Raw genomic sequence first — 18,068 nt, forward strand, 5'->3', positions numbered from 1 at the left:
AAGTTACTTTGGTAAAACTTGAATTTCTCCTCTCGCACAGGAGCGAAGAGAAGTGCTTGGTGCGCAGTGGCCTCGTGCAGCTTATGGACCGGCTCTGCAGTTTAAGCAGCCAGACAGAATCCAGTTCAAATGAAAAACAGACTAAGAAACAGAAGGTGGCCACCATGGCTTGGGCTGCCTTCCAGGTGCTAGCCAATCGGTGTGTCGAATGGGAGAAGGAGGAAGGTATGATTGCTGCCAAATATATTTCTCTTGTGGGCTTTAAAATGGCGAAAATACGTGAGAGGTGGAAAATGGTCTAAAATAGGGCATTCACTCACCACTGAATTCAGTAATTCTTAGAACACAAAAGTGAATGTAAAAATGGGAGGGAGTCTTTAATTAGCTTTCTTTCCCTCTCCTGATGTGTGTTTCTCTGTAATTATTTAAATAGGTATTCAGTATTTTGATTGTTATTGTGCTCTTGTTCTGGTTTATACACAAATGCGCTATAGCAAAATTAAAATAATTTTAACTTATGTTTGTGGGAAGGAGTTGGTAAATGTGCGTGTTCATTTGTGTGGTTTGCAGTCGTGTAATCCTGCGTTATTTTTAAAGGTGGTTCAACAGAAGCTGTTCACTCGGGTCTGGCTCGTCAGGTCTCCAGCCTGCTTACCAACCACCTTGCCCGGGCGACAGAGTGTTGTGGTAATCAAGCTGCAGGAAATGATGCACTTCAAGATGTTCTCAGTCTTCTCAATGACCTGTCAAGGTACTAGGCTTTTGTCTGTGGAGTTCTTTGCTTGTTTAAATTTGGAGTTTTGTTTGTTTTATATATATATATATATATATATTTTTTTTTTGTTTTTTTCCTTCTTCTTGCCAACATTAGTGAAAATAGCTTTCAAAACCATTCTAAAACACGGCTGTAAACTGACACTTATTAGCTCTTTGTGCTTAAGTCTCTGGGTGCTATCAGGTGTTGTTTAAAAATGCTCCAGGTAAGGCTGGTTAGAAATAGAATAGTCTTTAGTCTAAACCTAGTAAGTAATCAATTTTGGTTTGTTTTTAATTTCAAGAACATTATTGAACATCCATTTTTTTTTCCAACAGAAGTTATATGAGGGTTTTTTTTTTTTTGCCCTTTTCAGGAGTCACATAGGCAAAGCAATCCTGAGCCAACCAGCCTGTGTGTCCAAGCTGCTCTCGCTTCTCTTGGATCAGCGTCCTTCWCCAAAGCTGGTCCTCATAATCCTCCAGTTGTGTCGTGCTGCACTTCCTCTCATGAGTGTTGAAGACTGCGGCAATGTGGAGCTGCCTCCCTGGAGTTACTCTGTACCCTCTCTGAACAGTGAACAGGACGATCCCAGTGACCCAGCCTCCAAGATTGCCTCTCTGCTGTTAGCAAAGCTTGCAGATTATGTGGTACCAGGTAGGGCATCCTTCCATGTCAGACCAGTTTGAGGAATTACCAAGCAAGTCATATTTTTGCAAAGTGCTTGAACAGAAGGCTTGAGTGGAAAAAACGTGTATAAGATGTCAGCATTCAAAGGTTTTATTTATGTGACTTTCCATCTGTCTCGTAAAGTAACATTTTTCTAAGATGTATGTGCGTCATAGTGATGTTTTAATGTATCTGAAGACATGAGGGTTTTGTTGTTGTTGTTCTGGCGGTTCCTTTCCTTTGTAATTATTTCTGAGGCCGCGAAAGTTTGTTAGTGGAGCAGGTTTCGAAGCAAGGGCTTGCCTTATGCTTTTATTTTCCCCCTTTGTGCATCAAGGATGCCAGACGGTTCTCTCTCCAACTGCTTCTGAACCAGATACTACTTTGGCAAAAGCCAGCCCTAAAAATTCCATAAAAGGGGATAAAGATCCTGGAGAGGAAAGCGAGGCAGTGGATGGTAAACTTTCTATTTTTATTCATAAACGGGAAGACCAATCATCCCATGAAGTCCTTCAGCCACTACTGAGGTAATCTTCACTCAGTGGATTAGAATTAACAACCAACTCAGGCATTTCTGTTTCTGTTCAGCTGCACAGCTGTAGCATCCCAGGCATAATAGTAAACGAGAAGGCAAAGTGTCTTCACTATCCCGTTAGTCACTGACAGATAATAAGAGAAGGAACATAAAAAAATCTTAATCTGCCCCAAAAAAATAAATTATGTAAAAAATTAACTACTAAAATGGTGCTCCATCATCAAAATTTAAGGTGTCTTGTTAAAATATTAGAGATTATGTAAGATTAACAAAAAGAGCTATCAAAACAAAAATGGTTTTGAAAGCTTTGTTTTAGATAACATATACTTTGGATAATACATTTGCTATTATGTTTTCTTTAGTGTTCTTAGTGTGCAGTTATTTCCATCTGGATTTGCGGATTTCTAAATGTCAAATAGAATGCAGCAGGTGATAATGTTGGCTGTTCTCTCCTTGCTCCAGTTCAGTTCCAGTACCTTAAAATGATACTGGAAGATGCAGATATTGGGTGTTCTTAGGTGAAAGGTTAACTCAAAACCCTTAGGCACTTGTGGTTAGTAAAAATCAAATTCATTATTTTTGTGGTGGGAGCAGAGGAGAGGGAGGACATGCAAAATAAACACATTYAATAGTCTTATTCCTTTTGAAAATTGCAGTGCTGATTGGATATGGGTAATACTATGGAGTATTGCTATTATTGCTAAGCAACTCAAGTGCAAGGGTTTCTTTTGAAACCACTTAAAAATACATGTAATATAGTAAAGTGGCGCCATATAGTTCAGATTTTTTTTTTCACAATGAAAATAAAATTTCTATTTTCACTCTTATAGTAGCTCAGAAGGTCGCCCATTTCGACTAGGAACTGGGGCCAACATGGAGAAAGTGGTGAAAATGGATCGAGACATGACTAAAGTAAGGAACAGAATAAATAGGAAATTGTTAAATAGAGGTAAAATAGAGGTAAAATCAGTGTTTCTCTTATGTGGCAATTTCATTTTCAGAGCGGCTGCTGTGAAGTTATTACAGAAGAAGCTGCTGCAGCTCTCCGAAAGGCAACTAAATGGGCACAGTCTGGTCTAATAGTTAGTGTTGGGCCACCCGTAGAAACAGTCAATCCAGAAACCACTAGTGGGTTATCCACTGGGGACAAAAAAAAGACTGCCCAGACCTCGATTTGCAGGGAAAGGAATTCTGAGCTTGCCAGGTAGGTGACTTTGAATCTGTGGATTCTGCTTTTCCATATATTTGTAGCACTACGGAAAATAATTTGGAAGTTTGTAAGCCTCCCTTTTTCTGTGTCATGTATTGCTCCTAACAACTAAAGCATCTTTCTTCCTGTAGTTTAGGAATTAATGGTCAGATGGTTCTCTCTCTGCATAGGACGGATCCTGTGAGACCATTTATCAGTGGTCACGTTGCAAACAGCATGGCAGCAGAGGTGATTGCTTTGCTGCATAGCTTGTTGATGGCACCAGAGTCGAATGCAGCTCAGATATGGACAACCACTGCTGAAAAGGTGAGCAACCAGAGGATTGGTGTGAAATTGCACAGCAGGCACATACTCTGTACTTTAAAATTGAATTATTGGCAGTCTTCTGAATAGTCTTTTCTACTTTACTTGTCGTAATTCTTCAATCAAGGGTGTTTAACTGCATAGCAACTGCCCTTTCAAATAATAAGTATTTACTAAATTTTGCCCTTTCTGATAGTCAGAATTTACTTGACATCTTGGGATGGTTTAAATAAACCAGAAAAAAATCCATCAATAAAGAATATGGTGTCCTTTTTCAGCACAAATGTGACTTGTCATTCTTTTCAATAATCAATATTGCTGTTTGTTTAGTTAGTTGTTCTCCTTTTGCCAATAAGTCCTCTTTGCCATGACCTCTGAGGCCTAAAATACAGTCTGGAAAGTTTAGTGCTTTGCTTTTATGTTCTTTTGAATTGTGTAGCACATAGTCTGCTGCTTAGGCTAAGTCCTTGAGAAAAGACTTTCCTAAGATTGTACCTATATCTCTGTGATTTAAGAGTTATTAGAGAATGGAGCTGGCCTTGATATTCGCACTTCAGAGGATTCAGAATATGATGTTATGTAATTTTCTTCCAGAGCAAAAATAATTCTTCAGAGACTGTGTGTGGGCTGGAGGCTTGGGGTGTTGGGTTTTGTTTGATTTGTGCTTTGAAGTCCTTATGTGGTATTTCTGCCTTCTACCTTCAGGTTCTGTCTCGGGCTCTGATGTACATTCCACAACTTGGGAAATACGCAGAGAGTATTCTGGAGAATGGAAGTAGCAGTGGAAGGAAACTTGCTAAACTTCAAAGAATTGCTCGACAGGCAGTAGCTGCCCTGTGTGCCCTGGGTGGCTTCAAAGAGACAATTAAAATTGGTTCTGAAGTTCAGGTGATTCACTATCTTTTATATTTTATACCTTAAATCAATSCTTTGGACAATCGTATTGCCTGTCAGTCAGTGTTGTTGATTGCCTGCAGATGTGAAGCAGTATCAAAAATCCGTATTGAGACTGTTTTTGCACGTTATTTCTGGGTTTGCTGGAGGACCCAGATGGAATTTTATGTTAAGTTGATGCACAGTGTTAAGCACTCAGTATTTTTTATTTGTGAAGCTTTGAGCCTTATGCAGACCTTCTTTGATTGTAGGTTTTAGGTAGAGGAATAGCAGGAAGCTTTGGAGTGGTGGCATCTATTAATGAACAAGAAGGTATAGCAACGGTCAAATTTCCACCTCCCAGTGTAGATGGTAGAAAGACCTCACAAGCATCAGACACGTTAACTATTCCATTATCTAGGCTCTGTGTTCCAAGATCTGAGGTACGGTAACTTTAAGAATCCAGTATTAAGTATAATATGATTTTTATTTATTTTGGTAACAATATACTGGCTATTAATCTGCTATATGTTTAAGGCCTGTTTCATCTTTGATTAAAGATGACTTAAAGTTTGCCTCATTATTTTATACATCTCTTAACGATATCTCTTTTTAAGTTCTCATTGAAGTAATATTGAATATTCATCTTTCGGTGCTTAAAGATGTTCCATTGCATACTGTGTTGTTTTTGTTTCTTTTTTTTATGGCTTGTATTTGGTGCTGTTTTTGTAATAGTACAAAATGAGAATTAACTCCAGGTAATAAAACGCCCTCATTTCTTAGAAACTAACTACTTGAATTTAACTTTTTACCGTGCCCCCCCCACCATCAGGCATTGCCTCTTCATAAACTGTCCATTACTGAGAAGGTAGTACAGGCAGTCCAGTCCATGTTGCTCCCTCAGGAGGGAAGTCTATCTATTCACACCTCACTTCCTGCAACAGGAGATGGCTCAACTCCAGTAATGGCAGTGGTCCGGCTTCTTGCTGAAATAAGAACTAGGTGAGTTCTTGTTGGGCTTTCTTTTATCCAGCACTCCAGTCTTCTGTGATGCTGTATAGAATTTGCTCATGAAAACTGCCTATCTTCCTATTTTCTTACTGTGTGAATATTGGCTTGTGATAAGAGGGAACAGTTTAAAATTCTCTTTGTTTCCATAAGTGAACTTAGTGTCTGCATGTTGTTAAAACAAGCACCAAAAGCAAGATGCGTCCTGTAAAATACATTGAGCAAATGATTAATATGAGGAAAAGCTATGGAGCAGGGAAAAGATGGTGTTGTGGAAGTCCTTTCTAATGGAGATAGCTAAGCACTCAAATAGATCAGATGGCTTTCTTCCTTTAAAAATAATCTTAAAGTCAGTATATGTGAGGATGACTTTGAATTCAGCATACACTTTTGTAATGCTTTAAATAAATTCCTTTTTCATTAAGAGCATGCCTGGTGATGGCTCAGCTATTAGAAGACAGCTCATTCTGTGAAGAATTTATTCAACAATGTCCAGCTGCTGTCGAAGTTCTTAATTTGGTAGCACAGGAGTGCAGCCCCGGTAGGTATTCAGCACGTCCCTGCAGCTTCACTGTCATCTTCAGTGTTTCAGCTTTTAAAACTGTTTCAGTGTTTTGTGCTCGAGCTGTCTAAAGCTTATGATAGCACAATACAGTGTGGGTTGGCAGAGCTGCAGCTGTTATTGTAAGAGGACCTAATAGTCAGATGAATCTTTTAAAATTTAGGCATCAGGTTTMGACTAGAACATAATTATGCTATTGCCACAGAATATGGGACTAGCAATGGGGTGCTGTGCTTCCAAAATCTCTTCGTTAGTCTTGTTTCTAGTGTAACCTGCTCTAGATTCTTTGATATGATTCTTTCCTATTTATGATATATATATAATTTTTTTTTTTTGCTGCTTTATACAATGCTTTCATATATTCCTTTTGTTAAGCTCTTGACTTCCTTCTCTCTCGTGTAAGGACAAGCAGGGTAGGACTGAGGTGGATTTCAGTTTGATCTCCAGTGTGAAAGGGACCATTTTGATKTTTGTTAGTAGATGGAAATTCTGCTGTTACTTTTGCTGGCTCATAAGCTTGCTGACTAAATGAATATTTTTGGTTTGGTTTCTTGTTACAGGGGAGAGGCTCCTTGTTGTGGAAATGCAATGTGAAAGGTTACGAATGCTCTATCGTGACTGTGCTCGCCCTCCTCCTCCTCCACTCCAAGCAGACAGGAGGCAGGTGAGCAAAGAAATGGTGCTGGTCTTCTGGCATGTCACAAATGAAGCCAACTATTGAATTCTGAGTGTGTGCCTGTGGTGTGGGAGCCAACTGTTTGGGTTTTATTTAAACAATTTACGAGGAGTTCACGTTATAGGATGCAATTAGTTGGGATTGCACTTATGGTAATTGCGCGTGCTGTATTAAGCGTGCATTTCTTTTTTTTAAAAAAAAGAAAAAAGTCAATGGATTTTGGTAGATCACCTCAACTGTAACTGGTAAAATGCTCTGTTCCTGTTTACAGCCCAAAGAAATCACTTGGAGCCCATCAAGAGTGTTCCCCCCGGTGCGAGCATGTATGTTTTCATCACATCTCACAGCTGTGACCTTTTTGGCTGATCCTAGTGCAGGTGGGGGACTTCCTCGGGGCACATTCATCTATGCTACCTCCCCAGTTCCAGTGCAGGTAGGCACTCACAACAGTACAATGATTTGTGTGATGTATTTGATAGTGCTTGAACAAAAGTAATGATTTTTTTTGCTTGACCTACACTTTCTTGTTTTTTATTTCCACTGTTACTTTTAGGCACCATCATTTTACTGGGAAATTGAAATAGTCTCCTATGGAGATACAGATGATGACACTGGTCCAATAGTTTCATTTGGGTTTGCCACGGAAGCAGAAAAACGGGATGGTGCTTGGACAAATCCAGTGGGCACTTGTCTTTTTCACAAGTACGTTGGAAACACGCACATTTAAAAATCATAGTCTTGCTCAGTGTGGTTTTGTGCTCCTTAGGGATAGGCATGTAGGTTRTGATAGGCAGTGCATATACATCATAAATGAAAGGATAAAATGATGAACTAGAATATCTCCATATCAGAATACAGGGATTTGAATTGTGTTTGTATTGCCATTGTTGATATTGTAGTTACCTGGATTTTGTGTGATAGAGTTMTAATATTTATTTGTTTTAGTTCTGGTTTTAATTTTCTTTTTTTAATATTCCTTAGCAATGGGCGAGCAGTGCATTACAATGGGTCCAGCTTGCTACAGTGGAAGAGTGTTAGACTGGATGTCACTCTCTCTCCAGGTATGTAAGAATACAGCTAATTTGCTTAACTGGAAAATCAGAAAATCTCTGAAATATAAGTGAAATAGGGGATAAGAGAACAAATCCTTTTTTTTTTTTTTTTTTTTTTTTTTTTTTTTTTTTTTTCTGTAGGAGATGTAGCTGGAATTGGCTGGGAGAGAACAGAAGGAACACCTCCTCCTCCAGGGCAGCCAGCTAAAGGCAGAGTTTATTTTACATATTGTGGGCAGCGACTTGGGCCGTATCTGGAAGATGTCTCTGGTGGAATGTGGCCAGTTGTCCACATTCAGAAAAAGGCAAGTTCTTAACAAAAAATGCATTGGTTGGTATATGTTCTTTCACAAGCATTTAAAACGTTATGCARAAAGTATTGAGCTTACTTTACCTATGTATAAGCAGTAGGGTGATATACAGTCAACATGAAACTGAATGCAGTAGGAAATATAAGATAAGCCAGCAATCAGGGAAAAACATGAGTATGGAGATGCCATCAGCTTGTCTTAAAAATACGAGCAAAGAAAAGGATCCAAGCAAAACACAGCTTATCTTAATGCTTTATGTGCATTTTGTTTCAGAACACAAAAGTCCGGGCGAACTTTGGGTCTCGCCAGTTTGCCTATGCTGAAGGACAAGCTCACAGGAACGCTGCTGATCTGTGCATTGACCTAGCAGAAGAAATAAGTGCCAACTTTGAAGCGTTGCCTTTCGCCATGGCTTCCGACAGCGACAATGATGCTGGCACGAGCATAGCTTCTGATCCGGGCACGCATGGCCCTCCTTGTAGAATCGCTGCTGTGGCCACYGCTCAACAACGTAAAGTGATGATTAATAACTCTTGTAAAAAAGCTCTTTCAGGAAAAGGAGTAGTCAGATAAATAAGCATTAAGTATGTTCTTATATACTGCCTGTTAAGCTGAAGTAGCTCAATAACCATAGACAAATACATGTTGATTGGATTTTTACATAGGGAATTTTAAAAACACATCATTTTGTTTGTTGTTTATATGGATGCACAAATTGTTCTAATGTAACTATAATGTGAAGTTATCTTAATAGGACTTTGAATATAATTAGATGCTTTAACTGACTGATCCAATTGGCTACACGGTATCAAAATGCATTACMTTTCGACTAATTGATTGGAGACCATGAAATGCAGTATGTCTTAACGCAATGAATATTTTTGATGACTTCTTCTGTTTTGTTGTGATCTCATTATTTCCATCTTCATGTTTGCAGAATATGACAGTGACACATCTTGCCACTATAAAATGGAACTCAGCTATGAGAACTTCATCACGTCAGGCCCTGATCCTCATCCYCCTCCTATTGCGGATGATGAAAGTGACGATGATGACGATGACGATATTCCCCGGGTGAGGAACATGACAACTTCTACTTGCTATGACTTTGTTGTTTAAATATGGATCTTGTAGTTGAATTTTTTTGAAATCAGTGTTTTGATACACRAGACTTTCCCTTCCTTTCTTAAAGAAAATACATTTGTTATTAACTTTTCTCTTGGCGTTCTAAATATTCTTTGCTTTTGTAGGAGGATCATTATGCCCTGTTGGTTAAGGCCTGGGAAACCAAAGTTTTCCCTACAATTAGAAGAAGATTCCGTAATGAGGCTGAGAGGAAGTCTGGGCTGGACCAAATTAAAGGAGCTTTACAGTTAGGTATGRCTAATTGTCTTTGTTTTTGTGCACGTTGTTTTATAAGTGCAATAAGTATGGAGATAACATCTGCATTCATATTCATATCTGCCTTACAGTATTCAAAGCTGGAAAATAGAAGATGTTTTCCTTTGGTCTTTTTTCTCAAGCAGATAGGATTATAATAGGTCAGGCATAAGGAGCCTGTTTTGTTATGGGGAGATGAGGTTCTTTGGTTTTCTGAGGAGGGTTCACCTTAGAAATATGCTCAAAGTCAGGTAGCCTTTCAACATATTGCTAGAGTCTGCCAGTCACTGTCCTTCTGAAATGAGGGAAGTTTGCAAAATGTGATACGTGCTGAGCAGCTGAGAATCTGATGCAGAAAATGTGCTACAGGTGTGTGGCAGTTGCAAAAGGAAGGTTTTAATTTAACCAGCAGCCTGTTCTGTCTGCCAGGAATGGTTGATATAGCCCGACAAACTGTAGAATTCCTCTACGAGGAGAATGGTGGCATCCCAAGAGACCTCTACCTTCCTACCATTGAGGACATCAAAGATGAAGCAAATAAATTTACAATTGATAAAGTACGAAAAGGTAAGGTCATTTCGATCTTTCTTTTCCAGAAGGAAAATTATAACAAAATRTTACTTATTTCTGCCTGTACTGACAATATCATATGGTAAAAACGCACAGATCTTTGGGTAAAAGATTTTTTTGTTTGTTTTGAAAATAAATGTARCGCATATAAAGTTATCTTTTTAATATACGCTTTTTAATATACATTATTCATAAGCAGAAAATAAAGCTAAGGAGCTTTGCTATTAGAGATCCACCATATAAGTTGTTAATTTGAGAAAATGCTGTATTTTAGTAACTGTGTTGTTCCTTTCTCTTCAGGTCTCACAGTGGTGACACGATCCCCTGACAGCAATAATGTGGCCAGTAGTGCTGTTGGAACAGCTTTGCCCAAGTTTGCTATTCGTGGGATGCTGAAGACATTTGGTCTTCACGGCGTAGTTCTGGATGTTGATTCAGTAAGTAAAGCTACCTTTAGAGGACTCTAAATGCATCAGCCTCACTCCTCTGTGAGCACKTATGATAAAATGTACTTGATTGCTTAGAAAGGTCATTTTGGGCTCTTTAAGAAAAATCCATTACTGTTTATTGACAGTGCTGTTTTGTGTTATTCCAGGTAAATGAATTGGTACAAGTAGAGACTTACCTTAGAAGTGAAGGAGTTTTGGTAAGATACTGGTATCCTATTGACATGTTAGAAAGGCCGCCTGCTGGTTATAGGAGGACTGCAACTAATGGTTTGGTTACCCTGGATAATACAAATATCCAAATTCACAGGTAAAAAAAAAATCATATAATAGACATTTTTATTATGTGACTCAATGACACTTCCTATAGTGAAATTATCCACTATAACCTAATTCTGAGTAGAAGTAAACTTTTGAATTTTATTGTAACATTTTAATGAATAGTGTTTATTTTTGTGGTAAAAGAACCTGGTTATGATGGTCTAGTTAAGAGTGAAGTGATCTGTCTGTATAAATACCTAAAGTATTTAAACTATCGCAAAGCTGGATTGTGTGTGTACAGTTCAGTTAGTGCTTCTCGTAACATCTACTTTTTATCTGGGGGTTGTGTGTTGCTTGATCTAGAAATGTGAATTTCACTGTTGAATATAGGGCTTTTTGCACCTCATGAGACTTCATTTCTCACTCATAGGACTGAGATTTTAATGCGTAAGTTGTCAGTAGTAGAAAAGAAATCCAGATTTTAAGTGTGTGGGGGGAAAAAAAACAATCTGTGTGTTTCTTCTTGATTTTTTTTTTTTTTTTTTTTTTTTCCTAGAGAGCTTTTGCGAAGTGAAGCTGCACTGGCCAAACTGTACTGCCGCATGGCTCTCCTGAATATTTTTGCCCCCAAATCTCCACACATGTTTACCCGTCTGTTCCATATTCCTGCTATCCGTGATATCACTCTGGAGCACCTGCAGTTGCTGTCCAACCAACTCCTTGCGCCACCTCTTCCTGGTAAGAACTCATTTTTATTGCAGCTGCTTTTGGTGCAATAATGTTCTGAGGGCCAAAAAAAAAAATGGTGTTTGGTACTTACTATTTTATTATGTGGTTGAAAGTGATGACACTTAAATTTAACTCAGTGAACTTCAGACAYAGTTACTTTAGTGATGACTAAACTTATATTCTTGCTAATGATCTAATTYAAGCTGAGAGCTGAGAAACCCTTCTAAGATTCCAATGTGCTTGTGTTGATTTATTTTTGGTCATTTTCTATTTGTTTTATAAAAGAAAGAAGTATCCAGATGGGATACTTCTAAGGAATAGAGAATGCTTTACAATTCAGGATACTAATACTAGATGTGGGCTGGGTCTCACATTTTTCAGAATTCAGCCTAAGGTTTGGCTTAAAGCAGAAGAATAAAGCTGGAACTTAAGGACACTCCCATCTGAAACCATCTCTGTCAGGGGTGCAGGTTTGGTCTTGGGAGTTCCTTTGTAYTGCTCAACGGGAAGGGTGAATGCAGAGACTTGTAATCTTATAAGTGCTTTAAAACATCTCTCTCCACTGCRTATTTTGAAGCAATTTCTCATATCTTGTCATATCTAACCTGTTATTGCAGATGGAACAATCAGTTCAAGTTCTATTCTTCTGGCCCAGTCCCTGCAGCATTGCATCCATTCCCAGAACTGTGCTGCCACGGATCTTTTCTACCAGGGCAACTCACAAGCCATCAGAGAGTGGCTCACTGTTGCCATTACTCGGACACTGCATCAAGGAGAGGAGAGTCTGTTAGAACTCACTAAGCAAATATGCTCATTTTTACAGGTAAGATATTTAAACAATTACCATTTGCAATCATCATTGGCAATTGTATCATATATTTGTAAAAGAAGGGATGGAGAGGGGATGGTGCTGCTTGAAGGCTTTCATTATGAAACTTTTCTTTTTTTTTCCAGACCGCACCGGAACAGTTTCCTGCTGAAGAATTCCCAATTTCAGAATCCAAAGTCAATATGGATGTGAATTTTCCTGGGGCTGCATTTGTGATAGTGTCCTGTAAGGAAAGTCAGTCTGGATTTCGCAAAGAGTAAGTAATTGAGGGGCAAAGATTACACACRTGCTGCCTAGACTGCTGAGCCTCTGGGGATCCTGTGTATGTAGCTGCTCAYTTTTCAGATTTTTCTCTTCTCAGAGGCTTGTTTTTTAGGTGGAAGGGTAAATGCTGCAGAGTGTCTAAGTCATGTCTTGCTATGTTGGAGTAAAGACTTCTAATCACTTATTAATTTTATCTTTTTCTTCTACTGTTTTCTAGTTCATCTTTGTATAAAGCTCCTTGGGCTCGAGTGCTTGTCTATGGGCTTGGCCATAAAGTCAAGAGGAATGGCCAGTTAAACCTGATTGAAGCAGTGTGTTATCCTCGAGATGCCTCTCCGACCAACACAGGCCTCACACCTCCCCCAACAACCAACCAGTACCCTTCAGTGATCACCCCTACAGACAAAGTCCACATCAAACTAGGTAAAAATTAAATTACAGGAAAAAAATAAATAAAAAAGGAAAAGGGAGGAAAAAAAACCTTGAAAAATGCTCTCAAAAGTGAGGCAAACAAACAATTCCAGTGTTTTTCTAGGAGCTTCCTATATTGTTCCCAGTCCTGCCTTCTCTTATGAGAGCCTTTTTGAACAAGGTATCCTAGCTTAAATATACCATTATTCTTAACCAAGCAGACAGGTTTTTATAGAGCTGGAAGACATCGGATTTGGATTTTTGTTAATTCTTTTGAATCTGTCAGGATCTACATTTTTCCCTGGTGATTTGTCATCCATGAGCTGCACAGAGTAGTTTCTGGTGATATTTCTGCGGTGTTCAAGTAGGTGCTACTGTTGATTGAGGTGCTGTATTTCAGACAGATTAAATTTTTTCGCTTCTTGGGAGTGTAAGGTCCTTTATGTAGAGATCCTGTATAAGAATATATAGGTCATCCCATCTTCTCAAGCMGAAGCAATTGTTAATTTTTGTCTCCTAATTTCCAGCCTAAGGGAGAAACATTGTGCTTTATTTAGAGCAGTGTATGTGACTGAGCTGCAGTCTTAAAACTTTCCAYTCAAGGTCCTGAAGTTCTTTTCTGTTTTTTTTATTTTTAACAGTATCTCTGTTTTCTTGAACASTGGTTGCAAAACCATTTCTTTGTAYGCACATGAAAGGCCTGTATGTTTCTAGGCTAAAAAACACAGTATAGGCTAAAAATTAGTTCTGTTTGAAATATTGTTTGTACATTTATCACCATATATTGCATCAAGATATCATTACGTATAAGCTTTTCTGTTTGTTAGTGCTTAGYAGAGAAACTTCTTATCTAACCTGAATTTAACCTTAAAAAATTGCAAGATTTGCTACTACTTTTTTTTAGTGATGAGTGTTTTCTTTGCCATTTTGTTTAGGAGTATCTCCTCCTCCTGGAGCTGTGTTGGTCTTGCATTCTCTTCCCCTTGAATTCCCTCTGGCAATGGCATTCACAGAACAGCTACTGACTTGGAAGTTGGAGGATGGAGATGGAAAATCAGAAGATGAACTGGATACAATTCCTGCTTCAGTTCTCTTGCAAGTAGTGGAATTTTTAGGTGAGGATATGATATTTATTTAGCAATGAGTACTAATAACATGCTGGTTGAGATGGACGGTTGAAGAAAAAAGAAAAATGATAATAGTTACCTATGTCTGAACTTCTTTTTTTGTAAAAATGAAATTTATTCAGATTCCAAAATGTTGCTATGCACTTGATAGTCTTCCTATTTGTCTTATTGTTGACATACACACACTAAAGTTTTCTCTGTGCCTTTATTTTTTTCCTATTGAATATTGCTGTCACAAATCATGTAATAAAGCRACTGACAGTGAAACAATGCTGACTCCTCTGTCTCACAGGAAACTTTCTCTGGACAACTGACATGGCAGCATGTGTGAAGGAGTTGATATTTCATCTCCTGGCTGAGTTGCTTCGCAAAATTCACAGTCTGGAGCAGAAAAAAAGTCCTGCGGGATTGTCCTCTTCTATCGCYCTTCAGCTAAATCCTTGTCTAGCCATGCTCATGGCCCTACAGTCAGAACTTCACAAGTTGTACGATGAAGAAACACAAAACTGGGTGTCTGGAAATGCATGTGGTGGCTCTGGGGTTGGAGTGGCTGACCAAGGAAGGTTTTCGACGTACTTTCACGCGCTGATGGAGGTCTGCCTTGCTGTAGCAGAAGTCACCCTACCTATCAATATGAGTGTAACCGCTAACGTGATGTCTTCAACAAGTGCCCCAAATCTTAGTGACTCCTCCTCCTCATCGTCATCATCTCCAGGGCAGACGCCGCAGAGTCCAAGCTTGCTGTCCAAGAGGAAAAAAGTCAAAATGAAGCGGGAAAAGACATCGTCGTCAGGTAAACGGTCCTCGTCCAGAGCAGCCGAAACTGATGCTGCAATCCTCAGTATAGGAGGAAGCAAACCTGAGGATATGTTGTGGTTTCATCGAGCACTGACTCTACTAATAATTCTCAGGCACCTAACCAGGAAGGATCCCCAAGGGTTGGGTGTGACAAACGATGCTGTGGCTGATGCCTGCCAAGCCCTCGTGGGTCCCACGGCGCATAGCCGCTTGCTGGTGATTTCTGGAATACCCACCCACTTGGAGGAAAACACTGTCAGGAGCGCCATCAGAAAGGCGTGCAACGCACACGGTGGCGTCTTCAAGGATGAAATCTACATCCCTTTGCAGGAAGAGGATCCTAAAAAAGTCAAGGACAAAGCAGAAGGAGGAGAATGTAGAACCGAACTGGAAAAACCAATCGTGTCAAGCAGCGCGGACAGTTTGGATATCAGCAGCTCYAGCAGCGTCACCCCTGCTATGAGCGTTAGTGCTTCAGCATCTACGAGCCAGGCCTCCCTCTGCAGCTCGCAGGGAATATCTCGGACCGTTAGCGATATCTCAGTTGACCAGTTTCAAGCGGGGCTAGAGCTGGCCATCCCACCGGGACTGCTAGAACCACACGTTGTGTCCAGCCAGGAGAGTTTAGATCTTTCGCACTGCAGCACTGGSAGTTTTGGCAGCCTCGGCAGTCTCGGGGAACCGCTTGACAACGTGGAGACGGCGTCTGTGTCGGATGTGGGATCCATGTACACGGTCACCTCTCTGGACAACCAGCCACTTCTGTCACGGCCRATCAAGGGCTTTGCAGTAGTGGAGGTAACAGCCTTCAGCCAGGAGGGCGTTCCTTTCTAGTGTATTGTGCTTTTTCTTTCAAATATATATGATACTGTGATCTAATTATTAAAGAAAAAGTGTATTTYATTAAAGAAAAAGGATGTTATTAATGTAATTTGCTTCAAAGATTTGCTATTGGTCAATCCTAGAGATTAACTCAGGCATAGAAGGCCCTTCGGTTTAGCAAGTAAGACAGTTCCTTTGTGCTCAGTGGCTTTATTTTCACATATTAAACCATGTACAGATTCCTCTGCAATGCTGCTTTAGAAGAGATGATAAATGATATTGATACTTGGCTCCACATTTATTTTTAAAAGCATTTTGGGTGATTGTCACTAGTACCAGATTCCTGTGCATAACATTCCCACTTTGTACCAAAATATTCCCATTTCTGCAAGCCTGAGAGTTTAGAGAAAGAGATTTCTCTGTAGTCTGGGCTTGCATCAGTTTCTCTTTTTGAAGGGGATACCTTACATAGGAAGTGTTTAGCTGCTGTTCTCAAACTATTAATTGACATGAAGACAGCAGAGTTGAAATGAAGCATGAAATGTGTTCAGAAAGCTGTCAGCATCCTGAAACCTGCTCCAAGTTGTAGCTGTTCTGTTAATGATGCATGACAGTTATTCTCAGAATCAAAGGAAATTACTGTTCCTGTTCCCKGCCAGTATAGCTGAGGCTTCCAAGGTCTGGTTTAATTTAGATATCTTCTAAATGGAGAACCGAAGCAAGGACAGCAGCGTTTCAAATAATGACAGTTTATTGATCTGAAACTTGATTTTTTCTTATCTAATATTCCTCAGGACTGTCCAGACTAAGACATGGAGTAATTCATTCAAAGCTGCATGTGATTAACTCCARGATGGTGGTTCCAGGGACTAGATGTTAGAGAAAATGCATTTCTAGATTAAACTTGAGTTCTGATAACAGATACTTAAACTGATAACAATAGTTGAGATACAGTAATGATTACCTGCATAGGCAGGGGAGAAAGTATAAGACTCAGATTAATACAAATGGGAGTTAGTTTGGTTTGTTAGAATGCCTAGTAACTAATTTCCTTTTCTGTGCAGATAAGGTCAAGAGCTAAAATAGAGAAAATCCGAGCCAGTTTATTTAACAGTAGTGATCTCATTGGTTTGTCAAGTCTGGATGGTGAAGATGAACTAATGGAAATGTCAACTGAAGAGATTTTAACCGTTTCTACAGTAAATCAGAGCTTATTTGACACACAAGGGAGCCCAGCACTAGAAGATTATTTCAATGATAAGTCAATAAAAGGTAGGTTTTTCATATTGGCAAATACACCACTTGTATAAAATAGAGTACAGAACTGCCAGAGCTGCTGGTGGATTTTTTTCTAAATGACTGTCTCTCCGAACAAGTGGTTTGTGATGTAATATTTTAGCTGAATGGAAACTGTGTGGTTAACTTGGTTGRTTGGTTGTTTTTTCCCCCCCTTTTCAATTCTAAACATGTTATTGTGGTATTTTGTACCCTCYATTCTGTTRTTTTTTCATTAGGTGAGAAATTGGTCCCAGGTGCTCGGGAAGTCCTCACAGAAATATTTAAAAGCTGTGTTCATTCTGAGCAAATGCTGAGCCTAACTCCAGCAAAGCCTATTAAGGTTGCTGATATCTACCTTAGTAAAGAGCAGATAAATTCTCAGACTCCTGGAAACCTTCTTCATGTGTTCTTCACAAATGTCCGCCCTCCAAAGAAGGTGTTAGAGGACCAGCTTACTCAGGTATTACTTGGAAAAAGGTGTTTTCAGTATTTTTTGTTGTAACCCAAAAGCATTGGATAATCGTTCCCTTTCTCTTGGAAGATTTTAAGGAAATACGGTGTGCCCAAGCCAAAATTTGACAAGAGCAAATACAACAAGGCAGGCAAAGAACAGCATCCCGTGAAAGTGGTGAGCACAAAGCGCCCAGTAACTAAACCACCAACAAAGGAAAAGTCTGTACTCAATAGTGTCAGGTTAGTGCCTTGACCCTCCTGGCAATTGTGAACCATCTGTTTTGGGGAATCTAGATGTTTTTTTCCCCCTCTGTATTTCCATGTACTGCTGGGAAGAGGGAAATCGGCAGTAGAGATCTAAAACAATCTTTGCATCTGATATGACTTGGCCTTAAAAAGCTTTGTGCTTTGAAAAGGCACTGTATTTGGTCATGTAAGAAAACTTAATTCTAACATAAGAAACATTCTATCCTTTAGCCGAACTGCTTTGAGTGAGAAGAAACCTACTGTAAAACCCAAATCTCCTGAGAAGAGCAAACCTGAAGATAAGGACCCTGAAAAGTCTCCCACAAAGAAACAGGAAGGTAGCAGTTTTTCTCTAGTCTTGTATCTTAAAAGGTTTTGGGTTTTTTGTTTTTTTGATTGGCCTTCTTAAGTGGTGTTTTTATTTAGGCTGACTTACAAGTTGCATAAATGTTAAAATAGCAGTGACTGTTGTTTAAAATGCTGCTTTCATTTGTACACATA

At 39.3% G+C, this 18,068-nt stretch overlaps 1 protein-coding gene across 3 annotated transcripts in view; it reads left to right on the forward strand.

The window, feature by feature from the left end:
- Nucleotides 1-18,068, forward strand: part of HECTD4 (HECT domain E3 ubiquitin protein ligase 4) — a 46,295-nt gene that overhangs the window by 17,075 nt on the left and 11,152 nt on the right. For all 3 annotated transcript variants that reach the window (XM_026041806.1, XM_026041807.1, XM_026041808.1), the window contains exons 28-59: nt 41-225; nt 598-751; nt 1,131-1,411; nt 1,761-1,950; nt 2,789-2,870; nt 2,960-3,162; nt 3,339-3,474; nt 4,177-4,359; nt 4,617-4,787; nt 5,177-5,346; nt 5,778-5,893; nt 6,475-6,578; nt 6,862-7,023; nt 7,144-7,292; nt 7,572-7,651; nt 7,784-7,947; nt 8,227-8,464; nt 8,891-9,027; nt 9,204-9,330; nt 9,763-9,900; nt 10,204-10,340; nt 10,499-10,659; nt 11,167-11,348; nt 11,957-12,162; nt 12,294-12,424; nt 12,650-12,855; nt 13,779-13,958; nt 14,263-15,566; nt 16,655-16,862; nt 17,105-17,328; nt 17,410-17,561; nt 17,799-17,905. In XM_026041806.1, the coding sequence (XP_025897591.1) occupies nt 41-225; nt 598-751; nt 1,131-1,411; nt 1,761-1,950; nt 2,789-2,870; nt 2,960-3,162; nt 3,339-3,474; nt 4,177-4,359; nt 4,617-4,787; nt 5,177-5,346; nt 5,778-5,893; nt 6,475-6,578; nt 6,862-7,023; nt 7,144-7,292; nt 7,572-7,651; nt 7,784-7,947; nt 8,227-8,464; nt 8,891-9,027; nt 9,204-9,330; nt 9,763-9,900; nt 10,204-10,340; nt 10,499-10,659; nt 11,167-11,348; nt 11,957-12,162; nt 12,294-12,424; nt 12,650-12,855; nt 13,779-13,958; nt 14,263-15,566; nt 16,655-16,862; nt 17,105-17,328; nt 17,410-17,561; nt 17,799-17,905 (6,368 nt within the window). The remainder of the gene's footprint in view (nt 1-40; nt 226-597; nt 752-1,130; nt 1,412-1,760; nt 1,951-2,788; nt 2,871-2,959; nt 3,163-3,338; nt 3,475-4,176; nt 4,360-4,616; nt 4,788-5,176; nt 5,347-5,777; nt 5,894-6,474; nt 6,579-6,861; nt 7,024-7,143; nt 7,293-7,571; nt 7,652-7,783; nt 7,948-8,226; nt 8,465-8,890; nt 9,028-9,203; nt 9,331-9,762; nt 9,901-10,203; nt 10,341-10,498; nt 10,660-11,166; nt 11,349-11,956; nt 12,163-12,293; nt 12,425-12,649; nt 12,856-13,778; nt 13,959-14,262; nt 15,567-16,654; nt 16,863-17,104; nt 17,329-17,409; nt 17,562-17,798; nt 17,906-18,068) is intronic.

The sequence above is a fragment of the Nothoprocta perdicaria genome, unplaced genomic scaffold, assembly GCF_003342845.1.
Source record: "Nothoprocta perdicaria isolate Ctin4 unplaced genomic scaffold, notPer1 scaffold_294, whole genome shotgun sequence".
Taxonomy (NCBI): Eukaryota; Metazoa; Chordata; class Aves; order Tinamiformes; family Tinamidae; genus Nothoprocta; species Nothoprocta perdicaria.